This window comes from Solea senegalensis, linkage group LG13 (assembly GCF_019176455.1).
Source record: "Solea senegalensis isolate Sse05_10M linkage group LG13, IFAPA_SoseM_1, whole genome shotgun sequence".
NCBI lineage: Eukaryota > Metazoa > Chordata > Actinopteri > Pleuronectiformes > Soleidae > Solea > Solea senegalensis.
This window is the reverse complement of record NC_058033.1, coordinates 1,740,874-1,761,243: the sequence shown is the minus strand read 5'-3', so window position 1 is coordinate 1,761,243 and position 20,370 is coordinate 1,740,874. Positions and strand designations below refer to the sequence as shown.

Genomic DNA, 20,370 nt, shown 5'->3' with positions numbered 1-20,370 from the left:
CACTGAGGGGCTCACACATATCGTTTACTGCAAACCATGTGAAAATTAGTGCACATATTTCATTTCCTGTCTAACACTGAGTAAGAAAGGGTTTTATCAGTGGACAACTCATGACACATCATGAATTGTATTCATTTCTTTTTGCCATACAAAAAGAGGGAAAGTTAAAATACAGGAAGTCATTAAAAATATGATTTGACATTAAAATCTGTACAGTGTAGAATCTTCACGTATGTTTTTATTTATTTTTTTACTTTTTTTTTGCCAGCAAACTATCGGCTGTACAGTGTCCACAAATGTGTCCGCTTCAGACGGAGGGTCTGTTACGCTGGATTCACAAACCCGACTGTGCCGTGAGCGCCCCCTATGCCTAGAACCCACATAAAACAGACTTGGCTAATTAAATCAGGTAAAGTCTATGCTATTGTCACTCTTCAGAGAGAACACCAGTGATTTTACATCATATTGTTGACATATTCCTCAGTCGCACAAACTGACCACACGAGGCAGCAGCAGACCAGCGGCTCCTGTGTTCACATTGGTGTGGGAGAGTGAGTGGTTTATAAACTATGGCAGTTTGGGGGATTTTATATAAAATAATTCTTTATTTCATTTTGGTAGATAGATGTTATGACATAGGAGTAGGTTAGAATCCAGCGAAACAGGCCATCAGCTGAATGTAGGGACAGGAGAGCTTGACTAGGAAACCTCCAAGTGTGTGAAACTACTAAATAAAAGGATTTTCTTTTCCTTTTCCTATTTTCATTCTTTCTATTTATTATTTTGTATTTTTTTTTATTAAATAGTGGCCGAACCTCAGCTTGTTAAAGCCAAACAGAAGAGTGCGAGGGAGTGCTTACATTGTGGCTGAAGTTTTAGGCACTGCAAAAAATGATGATTTTTTTTTTTCTTTTCTTTTTTTCCCCATGTTTCCGGTAAGGCAATTTGATCATGTTTAACAATATAATTTTTCAGTCTGTCATCTGAAAAGTTTTAAATCTGCACAATTTAGTCTAAGGAGAGAAACAACACTTGTCTCCCCATTTTACCACCCATTTTAAGATTACCTGTGTAAAAACAGCTACAATCAAAAATGAGGCACTTTATAAAAGAGTATATAGATATCTAGGCTATTCAGTAATAATCCTTATATGTATATTGTATACTGTAAATACCATTGTAATGTGTCACTTTATATTAGACTTGTGTTATCTGTTGTGCAAATGAGGAAAACAAACTACAGTGTGTATTATAGTTTGCCTCTCTATTTGAATACTATAGTATATATACTATAATATACAGTTATAATAGAACATAACAGTTGCCAAAAAGCATTTCAACTTTGACTTGTTTTCATGTTTTGCTACACGGTGCTTCAGAAGGTATCATGTAAGACTTTACAAAGTAATCAACTCATAAGTAGCTGATTGTGAGATTAAAAAATGAACTGAATGAATGAATGAATGAATGATGTTGACGGTTTGTATGTTTTTAGTTTTTTGACTATTCATCGTTCTTACATGGCATGTATTGTGTATTTTACATGAAAGTTTCATCATAGATTCTGCTTTCAGCCTCGTCTGCTTCTATGAGTTTGTATGCGGAGTCATGGGGCGATGTCCATCGAGTTACTAGTTAGGGATGTAAAATTCATATGTTAACTTTAGTGTTATTAAAGGAGGACCGCTGTATAACAATTAGGCAGAAATAGAAACTGCCTTTCAATATGTTTGTATAACCACAAAGAAAAAAACACAATCATTGTGCATCGTTATTTTTCCTGTAAGAAGAATAATTTGCCTTACAATGCAGTTGTATTGCATTGAAGCTGCAGCTTTTATGCATATACATATTTTAGCTGCAATGCTACGACGATATGCGTTTGCTTACTTGTTATAGCTGCAGCGACTGACTGTTTTAAATGTCACTGTTTATCCGTTTATTTTTATTTTTTTACTGGTTCTATGTTTCAGAAGAGAATTCATCGTAACAAGGACAGAATTCCGACTGTGTGCCTCTCATTAAACCACCAGAAATGATCCGTCATGGAACAAGGATGTGACTGGACCTTCTACAGTCTACTGCCTTCATTTGAATATCAGCCACATCAAATGACAGGACAGTAACTGTATAATTATTAAATAAATTATAATTATGGCAATTATAATTTATGGCTTACAACATAACTGTTTTCAGAGTTCATAATAAAGCAATCACCCATCCTTCAGCTGCAGCTCTGGCAGTTAAAATATAATCAGATTATGGCCGATGTGTTCAAGTTTACACCCCTATGGATTTTGCAACTATTGCTGCATGGGATTATCCTCCTGTGTTAAAAGAAAATAAAAAAGGTGCAATGGATTAAATTTCCATTTCCACAACCTGCACCTCAGAAATTAATAGCAGAGTAGAAGTGGCCAAGAAGTATAAAGGCCTTTTGGCAACTGAAAATCTCAAATCAATTATGTTGACAGAGACAGTGAGTGTATGAAACCTCAGCCAGATGGAACCCGATGAGCATTTAACTCTGAATTTAGGATGATGTGATGTGGTATCAATGGCAAAGTAATCGGAGCCAGTAATCCAGACTCAGATTAAACTGATGTCAACATGCTAACTGATGTTTTGAGTGATGAGAAATAAAACAAACAAACCAACTCATACACGTGTGTTTGAAAGGAAGAGTCACAGATGGACATTTTTGTCTCATGTGATTGCCTGAAAGCCTTGTGACCTTTGCTAGATGATTGTTGGTAGAAAGCTGTGATCAGACTTTGACAGGATGGGGTGTGGCCTCCATGATCGGCATCATGGACACCTGAGAACAATCACAGTCACATCCTTTGTCTATTTTAAGTTAAATTATGATCAAATGTCATGTTTAATTCAAAATAACAAAACACTTCCCTTAGCTTGCATGGGTGTGTGTGTGTGTGTGTGTGTGTGTGAGTGAGTGTGTGTTTGGCACACATTTGGTTGAAAACAGCAGAAGGGATGAGGATGTGTGTCCCGTGGTTCGACTCCAGCGTCCAGCTCTGTTGTGAACACAGATCAGAGTGTGGAGCTGTCACACTGGCGTCACACTCGGATCCAAGACAAGAACAAAGATCAACAATCTGGGAGGGAGACAAAAAGAATGATTAAAATCATGCAAATAATTTGGGCTTCAGAGGTTTGAGGCCCCTGAAAATGGTGCAAAATACATCAACAACAAGTTTAGACTGGATTTCACATCTTCCAGTCCAATGTGTATTGCGCTTGTTTAACCTAAAGCTCCTGTTGGCTGCTTGGGTAAATATCACATGACGCAAGATATCTTTCTTAAAGGATTAACGCAGGACGTCAATATTATGTGTCCTGTCACTTTCGGGGAATTTGAACTTTCAGCGGTTAAAAAAAACAAGATAAGAGAGATCAGAGCATCACTGCTGTTGGTGTAAAGAGCTGATTTACCTTCAAAAAGAATGACCTCAATTTGTGTGTACTTCAGGGGAAGCTCAGACAACAGAAGGCTGATAAATCAACCAATCTGAATCTGCCTCATGATTTGTAGCCATTTTAGTATCACGCTGACAATCGTAATTAACTCGATCATCTCTACTTTTATCCACCCTCTCTATCTCATTACGAGTACATAAACAGAAACGCCTCTATGTATAATATAACTTAACCAACTTATAACTTAACCAACACCTCTAACACATTTTCAATAAAACCGGACGATATAATCTTTATGATGGAGGATATATTGTAGATTTATCTTCTTTTTTTTTTTATTGCAAACCAGTTTTATGAGGCTGCATTGGTTTCAGCGAGGTGTGCTGCATAATAAAGGTGCATGGAGTCACAACTAAGTGTTAAAGTCCATCCACTCTTGTGTCAGCTTGTGTTTTTAGTGAGCAGACTGTCACCGTCATCTGCTCTTTTTAAGATGATAACTGCAGACTGTCACTTCCCGAGCGTGTTGTCCAGATCGAGCAAAGGTTACTAACTATTTATAAACACTGAACCCTTCGTTTAATCAGATTTTATGCTAAGACTGTAAACTGATTACCTCACAGTGTCGGGAGTCAAAATGCCAAACGCTTCGGGAATGTTAACATGTTTGATTTAAATAAACGGAGCAGAACTGTCTTAAGTGTGGTCGTATGAGTTAATGAAACATGGTGCATTCCAGTTGGAGTCAGAAGTCAGAATTTCCAACTCAAAACAAATTGTACTGTAAAATGCACTTCTGTCATTTGTTTCACAGTAAATCAGTTGTACACATACTGTCGTGCTGTTCAATTTTTATCTGTGGACAGTTGGTATGTGCAAAATATTGACATTATTGGTGTTTTTATTGACAGGTATTGCTATCACTGGCTAGCCCAAGATACGCTTGCATCCATGGTTTTCTCAGCTCACGGAAAGAGGTCAACTCGAAGGTAACGTCACTCCTAGTTCCTACTTTTGATTTCTACTGTTAATGGAACACAACAAAAACAGTAGTGACTGTGCCATGCAAAGAACGGTTTAGACGACTGTCCAATGATGCAAAAAAGTGCAAAATATATTCTGAGGATATTTTAGAGCAGGCAACACAGGTGTAGTGGTTAGCACTCTTGCCTTTGCAGCAAGAAGACCCGGGTTTGAGAACCCTCCAGTGGAGGATACAGCAGTAGTGGGTGGATGGATATTTTAGAGCAGGCATATTTTTGTTGTTTGAGTTTGAAAGGCTATGACGCTACAATGTTTTAGTATCTCATATTCTGATATTGTAATAAACACTGGATTTAGTGTGATGTGGTAGTCACCACAGTATATGAATGATGTTTGAATGTCATTGAAAATGGCTGCAGTATGAGACAGGCACAGTCACACCTTGCTGCAGTATGATGACAAAGTACAGAAGCATAGAATATTAACAAACTTCTGGCCTTCCACGCCAAATGCATAATAACTAACAATTCATCCTTTCAAATAATTGGCCAATTACGGTGATTGTCCACATACATGTGGAGACTGAATCATCCGAAAAATCAATCAAGCAAATGCTGCTCCTGCTTTGAATAAATGAGTTGCATAATTAGCTTCTACCATTCAGACCCCTGATTGCATTTGCTATGTACCTGTACGTTTACATTTTACTCTCCTGCCTCATGTAGAGTAGCTTTTACTTCTTGCCATGTAAAAGCAATTAATCTCTTCTGCAGTTCAGTGTACATGCATAAAGATGTACCTAAGCCATTAACCGATGGATAATTGTTATCTGTGCCGTGCGACAGTGGCGCGCACACCCACACATGAACATAAACACCTGGCCCATATTCTGTCCCCACTACCTCCATTTATGGGAAATGGCTCATTACCAGCAGACAAATCAATTGGCTTTGCTCTCGGAACACCCACTTGTGATAAGAAGAGACTCTACAGACAAACCCACAGCCTGAAAACTCAGTGCTGCCCACCAGCTGGAAGCAAAGGTACACGTCATTAAAGGGTGAAAAGAGGAAGGAAGGAGTGACTAAGGCCCACACATGAGTTCTGTCTGTGGATGATGCACATCACATCCAAAGTCTTGACAAATATTGACAAAAGTCATCGTGTTTAAATAGCAATTTCCATGAAACATTGACTTCATCATCAAAATATATTGATGATAATATTACGTAAACATATACTCTAGGTATGCAAACAATGCTTATTATAATACATCAACAAAAGAAAATCTCAAAACAACTTATGGTATTAAAGGTTTTTCTACAACACAACACCTGATGCAAGACGTGTCACTCTGTACCATATATGATTAAATATAAGGAAGATTTTATATGTATATTTTAAGATGAGCTGTATTTACCTTGTCCATCCTTCCTACTGCTCTGGTGTGCTCTCAGTTCTTCTGACTTGTAGAAATCAATACTGGCATACGTGTTGAGGCCGGAGGCAGCACTGCTACCCATAGCGCTTCCTCCGATGTTGTAGGTAGCAGAGGTGCGTTCCACTCCAGCTTGAGGACTCTCCTTAATGGCTAAGTCAAGGTCAATGTAGTTAAGGCCTTGTTCACTAGATGAGGTGGAGGCTTGTGGTGGGGGTGTAGCAGACAAACCAGCAGACTGCTCGTTCTCCCACAGTGAGCAGTCCAAGCCGTGCCGATGGCTTTCTGCCTGGCTGCCCTCTGTGAAGAGGGAGGTAGAGGAGGGAGGGTGGCGTGGCAAGGAGGGAGGTGAGTTAAAAGTCTCTGAGCGGTGGCTGCGCCGTCCCTGCTGGTCACCACGGACCAGTCTGCTTTTCCGCTCAGGAGACTGGAAGGACTTGACTGGAGAAAATCCCAAACCTGTCTGCTGCTCTGCAGATGAGGGTTGAGCCGAGTGGACGGCAGGTCTTGCTGAGATGCTGGGATCTGAACCTTTGTTGTCTGTAAATTCAGCCGAGGCGTCTGTTGGTATTGCTGCCATCTTTACTTTTGTTCTGTACCCAGTGTTACCCTCTGCTGCTAGTGGAGAAGATGTGCTGTGTTCGTGTTGGGCCTTGGGAATAACAGCTGGTGGGCCCTGTGGGGTGCTGAATTTGGACCTAACAGGAGTCGGGGGTGTTGCAGACTTCCCTAAATCCATGCTGACGTATTCTGCAGAGGTGGACAGTGGTACAGAGAAGCTGCGAGGAAGGTTATTGGGATCGCTGTGGCAGAGAAGTGACTGATTCAAGGGTCGTAGAGTTCCATGGATCACTGGTTGTCCATGTTGAGACCCAGCACGTCGTCCTCCATTGTACTTATCATCTTCGAACACAATACTGACATACTCACCAACATTTTGAGACACGGATGACGGCAGATTCTCCTTCACCCTGGGCAAGGTGTTAGCTTTCGTGATGTCTGCAGACATGCTGAGGGGGCGACCCTTTCTTTGCTGCTTTGGGCTCTTACTGCTCGATCCACGTTTCTGATGGTGGCGTCCATCTTTTGTGGACATTCCTGCACTCTTATAATCTGCGCCAGTTCTTAATAAACTTAACCCTCTCCCTGCTGATATGGACTTGTCTTCTAGGCTTTCACTACTTGCTGAGCTGGAGGAGAAAGAAGAGGAAGACATGGAGAGTTGGCAGCCTCCTGCAGAGCCCGCTGCAGTTTTGTTCCTCTTGCTGTATACCACTCCCCCTCCCCTTCCAGCACCATCATCCCCACTGCTGTCCTTTTTTCCCTCCCCTTTGTTGAAGTCCTCCTCAAAGCGGGTGTAGAGAGTGTGCTGATAAGCTCGTGGCAGGGAGAAGTAAGAATTGAACATTTTTGGTTGCAGCTGGTGCTGCTCGGGGTGGGAGGGCGGTGTGCTGCAGGCAGAGCGACTGCTGACAGGTGAGATGTTCATGTAGTCACTAGCAGCCCGACTCTCTATACTGGCCCTGCTGTCCCACATGCCCAGACGATGCAGGTCTGTGGAGCTGCTGCTGTTGGGAGACATGACCATATAGCCCTCTGTACTGGGCTGACGGATGTGCTGAGGAGGGGAAACACTGTTGTTAGGGGTCATGGCCATGTACTCATCATCTGCCCCAGGTTTGGCTGCGGTATCGGACATACCTATTGACAGAGGAAGTGAAACAGGAGGAGATGTCACTCCAGGCAGCATTGACATGTAACCACTGTCCACAGCTGCTCCTGCAGCCACTTCTGCCCTGCTTTTTTCAACCGTCCTATTCTTACCAATCTCCCTGTTAGTATTCTGTGACATGATGGCATATTCTTCATCGTCCTCATCATCTTCATCTTTTCTATGTGGGGTCAGTTGCTCATGGGCTGCCAAAGGCAGGGAAGCCCTCTTACTTAACAGTCTGCGTTCTGCTTCAGATTCCCGACTCGACGCCCGCCGCAGAATCCGTCTGCCTTTGGAGCGATGATGGGAACCAAGGAGACCCTCTCGCTGTCCCATGACTATATAGCTGGAGGAGCCTTCTCCATGTGCATGGTGTCCAGACAGACTTGGCACAAGCAGGGAGTGTTCCCCGGGACTTGAACCGTACTCATCTGAAGACCCATAGTCACTTGGTGAACCTGAAACAGAAACTCTCTGAGAAACACGAGGGTAAGAGCAGACCATCATTCCTCCAACCGCTGCCCCCACGAGGCCACACTCTGAGCCATGACCAGAACTGGAGGACAGACTCGGTGCAGGAGAGGGAGCAGGGTTAGGTGTGTAACGTGCAAGGCTGAGTGTAATCTTAGCAGGAGTTGGAGCCCTGGTGGGTTTGGGTCTCAGCGTTGGCGTAGTTGAGCAGGATCCATTAAGACTTGGACTGGAGCTGGCCCATGTCCCTCTGGCACTTGCTCCGCCCTCCTCAGACCTGGCCCCAATGCTGGCCGTCCGTGCCCTTGGAAAGCCATGGCGTGACGTCGGTGAAGTGCTCGTGCTGCTTCCTCCAGTTCCAGGTGTTTCTGTGCGAGCTCGCCTGGTGAATCCCACCTGGCTTGGCAGCAGATTTGGATGATGGCGACGGCTTGGGACACTAATGGGGTTTGAGGCAGTACCGCCTCCACATGACGTTCCCACAGACTGAGATTTACTGCGCTGACGGAACTCCTCACTCAGGGCTTTCATGGCCTCCAGCAGGGTCTCGTGCATGTTCTGAGCCACTACTGAGTCGTCCACCTGCATCCAGAACTCTCCTGGACCAGTAATCGCTGAGCGACCCACCTCAATGAAGAAAAAGTTCTCTGAATGGCCACATCTGCGGACATTCATCAGTTGCAACACCACAGAAGCTACATCAGAGTTAATTTTGACAAAGTTGACTGTTTTGTCAGTTAGGCACAGCCGGTAGATGCCCACTAAGTTCCTGGCATGTCCAAGACCTTTAGGCCAAACCTTGACCTGCCACACTTCCTTGAAAGTTGGTATGGGAGACGGAGAGCTACACTCCCCACTACTGCCATAATCTTCAGGAGTTTTACCTTGGAAAAACACAAAGAACAAAAGGAACAAAATCCATTAATTTACTGGATTACATCATGCAGACATTATAAAACAAACAAGCACTCAAGATTATAACTGAAATTTTAAAAAAAATCTCAAAAATAAACGTTTGAAATATTGATCAAAGACAAAATGACAAACCAGAGTAGGTGACACTAATAAGTAACATTTTGTTTCCCTATTATTACTAAATAGCTGCACACAATGATGTCTGCTGTGTCTGCCAAGTAGCTGTGCTGCAGCTAATTCATCACCATCACTTCCATGCCTCAGCTCTATAATTAATTAAGTCTTCTGAGGTATAGAATAAATCTAGCGCAAAGCACCGTGGCTGATCGAGAAACAATGCAGTGTTTCAGTTCAATACCTATAATATGACGAATAACAGAACTACATATTTTATTCACTGCACAACTGTGTTTTGGTGCCATTTTGTAAAATACATAACTATTCAAGAGGATATTCCCAGTAAACACTGTAATGCAAGTTAATATACAAATACAGTAGATCTCCATTTGTAGGACCATTATTAACAGCTAAATGCATTAATCTTTGTATCTTGAGTGTTTTATAACTTTTTTATTTGTTTTTAAAATACATTTGGTATTTTGAATTGCGTTGCTCGACCTCTGTGTTTCTTTAGCTTCTTTCTCCAAGTATGCCGTATATTGCTTCATGTATCTAAGCACTGTGTAAACTTGTGTTTTAAAGGGAGAGTTCAGGTTAACCCAACATAAATGCAACAGTCCCGAAGCTGTGTTACAATGTGGCAGATCAGATATGTGGGTTACTTTCAATGGGCTGCCCGACAGCATGGTAAACCACTGAAATTATTTTAAATACAGCATACAGTTAGAATGTTATTGATTTTTTTTACAGTGCGGCTACTAGGTTTTCACAATCACAACAATGTGTAAATCATCTGGCTCCTTTCCAAACAGTCAGCACATAAACAGTGTATATTGCATGTAAAATGTTAGGTGCATTTCCATCTGCCTGTTTGGTTTTTTTTTAAATAAATTTGCATGGTATGCAAAAGAATGCTAATGACCAAGTGAAAATATATTGAATGTACACCAGGGGGCGACTCCACTGGCTGGAAAAGAAGTCTGGGGAAATTAACCTAATGTATTTCTCACTTGATTTCTTCTTCAATAGAACACAATGTCAATTTGGTCAATTATGTTCCCATAGCTATATCAAATAGATGATGTACTGCACTTTTGTGTGATTGACAGCTGGTGTTGACTGCAGAGGCCTGATTGCAGGTGACATCTGTGACCTTCCGGTCGCTAAACCTCAACATGGCACTGGCATAATTGTGAAAATTGTACTTAACAGTGGATGAAATCACACATAAAAGCACAGTTGCTTTAAAAATAAAAAATTGGTTTGAATTGAATTTGCATGAATTTAACGGATCCCGTCTCAAACTCACGGCCACATGTGGCTCCCCCAGTCGATACCCTGCGGACCTACACTTATTTTAAAAATATAATGAGAACTTATACTAAAACATTGGCTATATTTATCACATTCTTAAATTCAACATTTAAATATATATAAGCTTGTCTAGCATTTTAATTACAATGGTCATTACAAATGTTATTTTGATTTAATGTTTTCATTCCATTGCATTTCTGTTTTTTTGTTGTGAATGGCGTGCAATATTATGATGGATTATCGAGATATAATTTTAATTCAAACTGTTGGACTGTCTTCACACCAGCTAACCAGACTAGAAGTTCACTGGCTGTCAGGTGATTTTGAGTTTGCTTTAAAGCTATTATATGGTTGTTATTTCTATTATTAATGGAGAAAAATGTACTTATAAAAACACTTTTATTGTCACTGAATTGCAGCCCTAAAGGTGCATCTATTAAAAAAAAGAGAGAAAAGAAAAGAACATATACTATGAAGATATACTATGTGACGAGACTGGAGCTGAGCAAGCCCATTAATCTCAGTTTAACTGTGAGAAGCAATAAAGCATTTAACAGGGCGGGCTGGTTCAGCTCCGGCATCAATGATAACCGCGTAAACACGAGGATACCCAACAGAAACACATTCTCCAGTGAGAGAAAGCGCACTAATGATGAGGATGATGATGGTGATGATGCTGCCATCTCCTCCCCACCAGCCAGCAGCGGCAGCAGCAGCAGCAGCGCCGTGTATCAGGAATGTAGGTTAGTCAGAGCCGTGTAGAAAAACAACAAAAACACGGGCCACACAGCAGAGCGCACAGCGATAGGCTGATACTATATGATGCGTCCCATGGATGGTTGCTATATGCCCACTGCGCCATGCAAAACACACGCCGCCGTGTGCAATGTGCAATCGGCTGCATTTCAGCGACGGTGTGACTATTACTGCACCGTCGTGTTATTTCATGCGTCGTATGCAAACATGTTTTAATTCATTTGCAGAAAAATAGTAACAATAATAATCCTCTGGATGTACGAGGATCGTGCTGCACAAACACAGCACATGCCGCCCATAGTGTTCGTCTATCCTCATTATCGCGTGCACCTGCCTCTTGGTGCAAACACACCGCCCAATTTGCATTTGAAGAGGCAAATTATTTCGCACTAATTAGCTGCAATAGTAGAATTACAGCGCAAGAATTAAAACTAATAATAATGTGCAGTGAGCGGTGAGACTGGAATGGCCGCGCCAAACACTGTGTGTGTGTGTGTGGAGAACAAATAGGCCTGATGCAGAGACACACACACAGTGAGAACGCACACTTTCTCCACAGCTTACAGTTGCACTGAAGGTCCAGCATGGCTTGGTACCACTCATTCTGCGCCTCCTCGCTGTCCGCAGCCACAGCGAAGCTCTCGCTGCGGGTGTACAGCACGATCATGTGCTTGTTCTTTGAGTCTGCCCGCTTGTTGATGTTGAAGCAGGTCTCCAGGTTCAGCACTTTTTTGGGCACGGGTGATTTACTGCGGAATTTCTTCTCGTTCTCGTAATATTCGAGCCGAGCGGGACCGTGCTCCGAGGCCGCCCTCAGCACGAAGAAGCGCCGGTGCATTGATTTGTGCTTGCGGAGATAGCCGCTCTTCTGCACATCTTCATAGCTCAGCTGCGCCTCGGCTGCTTGGTTCTCCATGACCGAGGCAAGCAGACAGGGTGTTTTCTTATTTTTCAGATATTATGAGCCAATAATCTCAGGAGAAAATAAAATAATATGAACTCATTAATCCACAGCCACTACATCCTTCGTCCTCCCTGTGTCCACGTTTAAGTGTCCAGCTGCTGCAAGAAGAAGGCTCAGGATGGGAAAATCTGCCGAACCATGTTTTGGATCTGGTCTCATCATAGCGTGAATCCAGGCAGCTGCTGCTGCTGCTGCAGAAGGAGGAGGATGAGGAGGAGGAAGATGTGGATGAGGAGGAGAAGGAGGAGGAGGAGGACAGTGTCCACAGCTGCTGGTCCTGCAGCCCAGCCCAGTCCTCCTGCACGATCAGGTCCAACCGCGGTGCTTCAGGACGTCTCCTCCACCTGTCTGAGGTTGACTACAGTCAATCGCTCCCCACCACTGTCAAGTTAGGAGAAACTAAAGCCGCACTTCCGGTGTTGATTTTCAAAATAAAATAACAACGGCGCTGAACGTCAACTGCCAACTCCAGGACCCATTGATGTTTTGGGGGGTTTTTTTGCAAAGAAATGTACAGAATTTTTTCCAGCCCGTTACTTAAGCATTGTATCTACATGCAGCTAGAGGACCTGGGACCAGGTCGTCACGAGGGCCTTTCTGCACAGAGTTTGCATGTTCTCCCCGTGTGTACGTCCAGGTTCTCCGCCTTCCTCCCACAGTCCAAAAACATGCAATATTCTGTCTTTTCATGCTGTGAATGGCATGGCATACTGTATAATACATTTACATTTAAGCATTTAGCAGCCACTTTTATCCAAAGAGGAATAAGCTACACAGAAGTGGTCTTGGGAAGAAATCCACTAGGTACAATGGACTTAAGGAGATACAGTATAGTGCAGGGGAGGGACAGATGATGCTCTTGCAAGAGCTTCTTTACTTTTTTCTCATAATATTACAATTTTATTCTCATAATATTACAACTTTATTCTCATAATATTACAACTTTATTCTCATAATATTACAACTTTATTCTCATAATATTACGACTTTATTCTTGTAATGTTAAGACTTTATTCTCCTAATTTAGGACCTTATTCTCCTACTATTATGACTTTTCTTTTTAGCTTGGCCCTATTGCTCCGTTGCAGTATGCAACAAAGTAGTCTATTCCTTCTTTTCTTTTCTTTTTTCCTGATGTGCCTTTATTGTGAAAGTCATCCCTAATTTCCTGTCTCCTCCGGTCTCGCTCTGTGTGGCTTCACTCCGCCTCTGCTGGACTGGCACCTCCAAGCCGGTGCCAGTCAAATACCTGCGGGGCTTCGGCAGTGCTGCTGAGGAGCAGAGGAACACTATGTTCAGGAGAGGGAGACTTCGCCTATAATCACGTGGACGACCAGAGAATTTCCACTTTTAATCATTCAACATTGACCTGAGGGTTTTCTTCATTTGTTTGTTTGTTTTTTACTCCACTGACTGTACAAAGGCAACAGAGGGAAACACAATTGCAGAACATGCAGTGTGAGGTCAGGGCTCATGCAGCTGTCTACGCCTATAGAGCTGCTGCTGAACACCATGCAGACATTGAAAGCACATTTGCATATTTTACTGCAAAAAAAATTATATTTGAAAAAGAATAGCACATTTGTATAAAAATCTTAGAAACATTTATTTCATTTCAGTAATATTGAACTTAATTTGGCGTGTGTAAATGTGCTTTATCTATAATCATTTTGTTTTTGTTTTTTCATTCAGTGTTGATTTCGTAATATTTATCCTGAATCTCAATTATTATATTATGTATGTATGCTAAAATAAAACATTGAAAAAAACAACTAAAAATGAAGTACAATTTGAAAAATATAAAATCTCTATATAGTTGATTTATTTTTAACATGAACGTAATACACAGCTGGATAAAGTAAGTATAGTCAACACCATTAACCAGAGCACATAATATTGTAGTGCTGACTTAGGCGCTGTTTGATTCTTCGTTTTTTTATTGATTCATTTTGGCTTTTGTTTTGTGTTGTGTGTTTTGGCAAGATTGTGTATTTTCATTTGATCTTGTTATTTCCAGCTCCTACAGTAAGGCTAAAACATACTGTGTACAGACAAGTGTTACACTCATACAGTTAAGCGCCAAAAATGTGCCATTGAAAACCATTTCAAACTACAATGTTTAAACGTAATACATGGATTTTGGATCTGGGTCAATTTGTTTTGAAATTTGATTTTCAATGACATTTGATGTAGTTATATACCTGCATTCATGAACAGAACATTTTTAGTGGTTGAATGTTATGCTTGATTAATTTCTGACTTCTCAGAGCAGCCCAGTGAGCTGGCTCAAATTTGGGTATAAAAAGGTGAATTCAGTTTGTTATTTGCCATATAAATAACAATAAACTTTTTAGTTTTTGAAAGATATCTGAAATATTTCATGACAGGTAGTCTAATATATTTATTACGCACTGTAATATGTCCTTATATAGTAGGACGTCAAAAATGTCTTCATACTGTCAAAAAATGGCCTAGTATGGTAAGTCAACACAAACTGTTAAACAAGCATGTTATCAAAAAATTGTCCAAATATAAACTGTCAAAAACGTCAAATGTCCTAGTATACTATGCCAACAAAAATCTGTCCTAATATAAACTTTTAAAAATGTCCTAATATAGTATTTCACCAAAAAAACTGTCTAGATATAAACTGTCGAAAAGTGTCCTAGTATACTATGTTGTCAAAAACACTATCCAAATATAAACAGTCAAAAAATGCCATCAAAAAACTGTCCAATATAAACTGTCATGCATCCAAACATATAGCATGTTGTCAAAAAAAAAGTCCTATTATTGTATGTCAAGACAAAACTGTCCAAATATAAACTGACAAAGAGGTTTAAAAATAAATAAACCATTACATTGATCATTTTAACCTTTAATTACGTCATTACACTTTTCCACTTACTGTATTCACTATCGGTTAGTTTTGCCATTTATTTATTACTAGTTCAAATTACATAGATTTATTCGTTATGGAGTGTTCCACGGAGACATAGAGCTTTAATTGGTGGTGCTTAGGCGGTACTTCATCTTTTACTGGGGGAGCTTTGAGATATAGCTGCATCGTTGGCACGTCTCCTTTACACATGCAAAAGTATGTTTGTTTTATATGAAGATTTATATTAGTGTCCAAGTGTCACAGATCTGTCATTTTTATCTTACTAATCACTCAATATAAAAGCCAAATACACACATACACAGATATAAATATTTCTACATCATAACCAGACCACAGACAGTCGACAGCAGATTTTTAGAAAACATAAATGTCCAAATATAAACTGTCAAAAGTGTCCTAGTAATACTCACAACAAGGAAAAATATCAATTTATTGTCACAACATTTATTGTTGATCATTTTAAGACAAAGAGCTAAAACGGGATCATTTAGGCAGCTTTTATCAGATCAGGGGGGAAGGACTGCAGGTGGCAGCATTTCCTATAGGTGGTGTTTTTTTTTTCCTGTTTTAGCAAAAAGGATTTTAAATAACAAAAATTTCAGCTGCCATTTTTCTTTTATTTGTCCAGCGAGGACATTGATTAATGACAGGTGGAGCTGCTCCTGCACAAAGACACATTGATTTAAAAGCCTTTGAGTACTTTCCGTGACTTGGTACATTCCACTTCTCCCCTCTGACTCGATCTATTTGGAATGTTCCACTTCCTTTATCGGAGGCGGAGCTTCTTCTACGCAGAGACAGAAACGAGAGGAGGACGAGGAGCGTCATCGCGGTCAAACATGTGGACAAAGTGTGGTAACACATTTCTTAGATTCGCTGGTTATGCGCTGTTCACACCTGCTGTCCAACCTGAGCAATCTGAACACAGGTGTTCAGATTACACCTGCTAACGCTAACGTGACGTCACTGCTCCACAACAAACACACGTGTGTTGTCAATGCGATAGTATGTTGTAAAAACTGCCCAAATGTGAACTTTCCGAGTTTAGTATGTCATCAAAAACATAAAAATATAAATTTTCCACATATGTCAAAGAATTCCCTCAACAAAAACTGTCAATAGATCATTAATACCGTTACGAAATAAGTATCTAGTCTGGCCAGTAGCAGGTGAGCTACTGCTAATATGACGTCACTGCTCCACAGAAACCACACAAACGTGTCAAATATATTATCATATAGTATGACGTCATATTGTCAACAACTGTCCAAAATGTCCTTGTATAATATGTCAACAAAAAGTTAAAATATAAACTGTCTAAAAGAGTCCTAGTATAGTATGTCGCAAAAAAGTGTATTATTTATTAAACTGTCCAATTATAAAATGACAAATGTCCAAATATAGTATAGTCAACAAATAATGTCACTATACCATTAAAACTGTTAAGAATGAGTATCTAGTCTGGCCAGTAGGGGGCAGGTTAAGTAAACAGTTCAGGAGTAGTGGTTTAGTAGAATTTCAAAATAAAAGTGTCCGTGTTGATATGGATCAATATATAGTTGACAATAAAAAGGTTTTCATGTATTTTCCTCACATTTCTTCACTCATTTACTGCAGTGAGCACATTTGAACACTTTAAAGTGGACACTGCTTTGTCTCATCATGTCCTCTGACTGAAGACCTGCAAACAGCTGCAGTTAAAGGCACAGTTCATGTGTTTTCAAGTGATTCCATTCACAGTCACTAAATACATCAGAATCCTCTGTTAAATATTGAGATTTTACAAAAGTTTTTCAGGATTTTTAAAGTCTTTGTAAATGATCATCAGCTTTTTTTTGGAGCAGAGCTGAGCTGCCAGACCAAGAGCCAGAACCAGGACCAGGACCAGGAGGAGGATAAGGAGCAGCGTGAACAGGTGTGTGGTAGCTGCTGCTTAATAATGATCCGCATATTTCTTAGACGTTCTGTTGACGCTCTGTTCACACCTGCTGTTAACATCCCACCTTAATTTCTTTGCTCTGGATAACAAACAGATCATTAAAAATTAATCATTTTGGTTTCTGGAAAAAAAATGTCATTATTTCCAGGTTTGGTGAACGACAATCAACATTTTTTAAGGTTTTCTTTCACCTGTCATTTCATCACCTCACATGGACGATGTTAACAGCACTTGTCAACAGAGCCTCTGTTTAATGTGTGCACATGATTTTTCCATAGTTAACAGGTGAAAACTATGGAGGAGTGAAAGTGGCAGAATTCCATCAATAAATACACCATTAAATAATGACTCATGTGTCATTCATTCATTACAATTGGAATTAAATACATGTTTTATCAAATGTGATATTCATTCATTCATTCATTTAAAAAACAATTCATTTATTGTAAAAACAAAACAAAACACAACATATAGAATGACTTGACTATTGAATGATTGATTTCATGGTCCTGTGTTGCAGTGCATCATCAATTGATTTGAGGCTCATGGGTGACTTAGACACATCAAATCAATTCATCAATGCAACACAGGACCATGAAATCATTCATTTCAATAGTCAAGTAACTCTATATGTTTGTTTGTTTTACATCAAATGAATTGTTTTTTAATTAATGGATGCCACATTTAATAAGACATTTATGTATTTCATTCCATATTCAATGAATGACGTATTTGAGTGATTATTTAATTGACTGAATTTTGCCTCTTTCACTCCTCCATAGTTTTCACCTGTTAACAATGGAAACATCATGTGCACACATTAATCACACAGAAGTCTAATTCATGTGCTGATCATTTTTAAGCATCAGTTACTGGACACGGGTACCCTGACTGTGTGGTCAGCAGTCCAGGGAGTGGACCCATGTCAATTTTTTTGTGTTTTTATGGGATTTTTTGGGGAAAAAATGTGAAATAAAATGGCATAAGTTGTTATCTGTGTGGGGATCTAGGGGAGCACAGCACAGTCCCAACCCCCCACTACTACAATCGCAGTGGGAGCGCGCATACTTTGGTCCCGGCCAAAGTATGCGCACCGGGGCCAGGTATTCAGAGTGTGGCGTCGTGGCCACAGCCGGACTGGCACAACCTTGCGGACAAATCCACCATGCCACGAACCCTTTTGAGAGTTGGAACAAGCTCTTGGTGCTTTTCAGTCTTCACTTTGGCTGTGGAACCTGTTGAACTCTCAACATCAGGACTCAAAGGCAGCTCTCTAACCAGCAGAGCTAACTGTCCACACTCTTCCTCATGTTTTCTCAGACCTATTTACTCTCTGTGTAGAATATCGTGCTTAAAAAGTTGCTTCATCCAAATTTTGAACCCCTGACCTCAGGAACTCTAGGCTTAAACTAAACCACATGAGCTATTTGTCCTTGTGTAGCATCGTTTTCACGTTGGACGTCTTTCAATAACCGATGACCCAAAAACGCCAAAAACTGGTGACTGATGAAGTTTTTAAGAATGTCTGTGTGGGATGCTGGGCTACACGGCTGGTGTAGTGGTTATCGCTCTTGCCTTTGCAGCGAGAGGACCCGGGTGTGAGACCCAGTTGGAACCAGGGTCTGAGACTCAGTTGTAACCAGGGTCTTTCTGCATGGAGTTTTTCATGTTGTCCCCTTGTGTGCGTGGTGCTTCTCCGGGTTCTCTGGCTTTCTCCCACAGTCCAAGAACATGCAATATGGGGATTAGGTTAATTGGTCACTCTAAATTGACCAAGTGACCTGGTCAATTTAGGTCAGTGAGGTCGGTGAAGTCATAGGTAATCTACTATTGAAAGACTTCTAAAGGTGTAAGAGGGAATGTGTTGAATGGTTGTTTGTCTCTAAAACTCTTTTTTAAGTGATTTTGGACGACATACTATACTATGACATTTTTGACAGATTTTGGACGACATACTAAACTATGAGCTTTTGTTTATCTGTCTGAGCTTCACACTGGTGGCCAAACTTTAAAAAAAGACAGTGAAGAACCATGAGAAGTGAGTCTGACACCTTGAGGACTTGAACAACACAACTTCATGGTCTGATGAAGTAGATCAGCTGATTAAAGTGATTCTAATGTTTGAAAGACTCTGAGAATGTTAAAAAAATCAAGAACGCCAAGAAATTCTAATAGTCTGCAGAAATAGCTCAGTCTGTCAGAAGATGACTTGTTAAAAATACCAGCAACGTATTGTTTTGCACCTGAGGAAGAATAGCTTCTGCTGGAAGAACAAGACTTGTATGTCTGAGGTTGTTGGTTCAAGTCTTATGATAACCACCAAGTGACTGTTCTCAGTTCTCTAAATTCTGACCTGGACGAGAAAGTTAAGTACACCAAGTAAGTCAGAGACTCATCATCAGCTTGAATGGCTCACACCATCAGAAGCAGTCTTGGAGCTCTGAGGTTGTGAGTTCAACTCTTGCAATCAACTAATCTTCTGCCTACTTCTGAACTTCAGACCAACATAAGAATTTAAAAATACCAGCAACGTGTTGTTCTACAGGTCAGTAAGAATAGCTCGTGCTGGAAGAGTAAGACTTGTACCTCAAAGGTTATGAGTTCAAGTCTTATGGTGAACTGTTTGAGTGTGACGTTCAAAGTAAACAGTTAAAAGCTCTAAGAGAACCTGAAGAAGAGAAGTTGCAGGTAGCTCAGTGGACAAGAATGCTGCTTTGAAGTCTGGAGGTCATAGGTTCAGTTCTTGTGAGGACCAGGAAATTTTAAAGGTCAACATCCAAAGTGAAGATTGAAATGGGACCGAAAGTCCTAAATACAGCACGATTTGGTGGTGCAGTGGTTTTGTTCACAACCATAGGAATGTGTGAGTTACAAGGTGAGCGGTTCGATTCCTCAGCCTTGCAGGTTCCATTCCGCAGCCTTGCAAGGGTGGGGCAGGTTGCAAGAGGTGAGGTCGGAGCAGGGGCAGGGCAGGGCAGGTCGTGAGAAGAGAGGAGAGAAGGTGCAGGTGGTGAGAGGAGAGAAGGGGCAGGGGCAGGTGGTGAGGAGAAGGGGGCAGGGCAGGGTGAGAGGGAGGAGAGAAGGGGCAGGGCAGGTGGTGAGAGGAGAGAAGGGGCAGGGTAGGTGGTGAGAGGAGAGAAGGGGCAGTGCAGGTGGTGAGGAGATGAGGGGCTGTTAGTGAGAGGAGGGGCAGGGCAGGCAGGGGTCAAAGGTCACATACTTTATATTACACTCTGGAGCAAAAGGTAACCACATTAAGACACTTGGCTGCTGGGGGCCTTCGGCCCCCAGCAGCCAACTGTCTTAATGTGGATTTAAGACAGTTGGATGGGGGTGGTGGGCCTTGGCCCACCACCTGTTGGGGCACTCTATGGGCTCCCACCACCCAGCCAACTGTTTTGCTTGCTGGACTCTC

General features: G+C 41.2%; 1 protein-coding gene and 1 long non-coding RNA gene across 2 annotated transcripts; one reads left to right on the top strand and one right to left on the bottom strand.

The window, feature by feature from the left end:
- Positions 1-2,916: 2,916 nt before the first annotated feature.
- Positions 2,917-12,168, bottom strand: si:ch211-284e13.4 (insulin receptor substrate 1-B). Its single transcript, XM_044041467.1, has 3 exons — positions 11,715-12,168; positions 5,843-8,929; positions 2,917-3,116 (listed from the first exon to the last, which is right to left on the bottom strand). The coding sequence occupies exons 1-3, from the start codon at positions 12,064-12,066 to the stop codon at positions 3,109-3,111; spliced, it is 3,447 nt and encodes a 1,148-aa protein (XP_043897402.1). The 5' UTR covers positions 12,067-12,168; the 3' UTR covers positions 2,917-3,108.
- Positions 3,939-12,221, top strand: LOC122779292. Its single transcript, XR_006361551.1, has 3 exons — positions 3,939-3,983; positions 4,350-4,427; positions 12,165-12,221. It is a non-coding gene; the product is annotated as an uncharacterized LOC122779292 (long non-coding RNA).
- Positions 12,222-20,370: the final 8,149 nt, after the last annotated feature.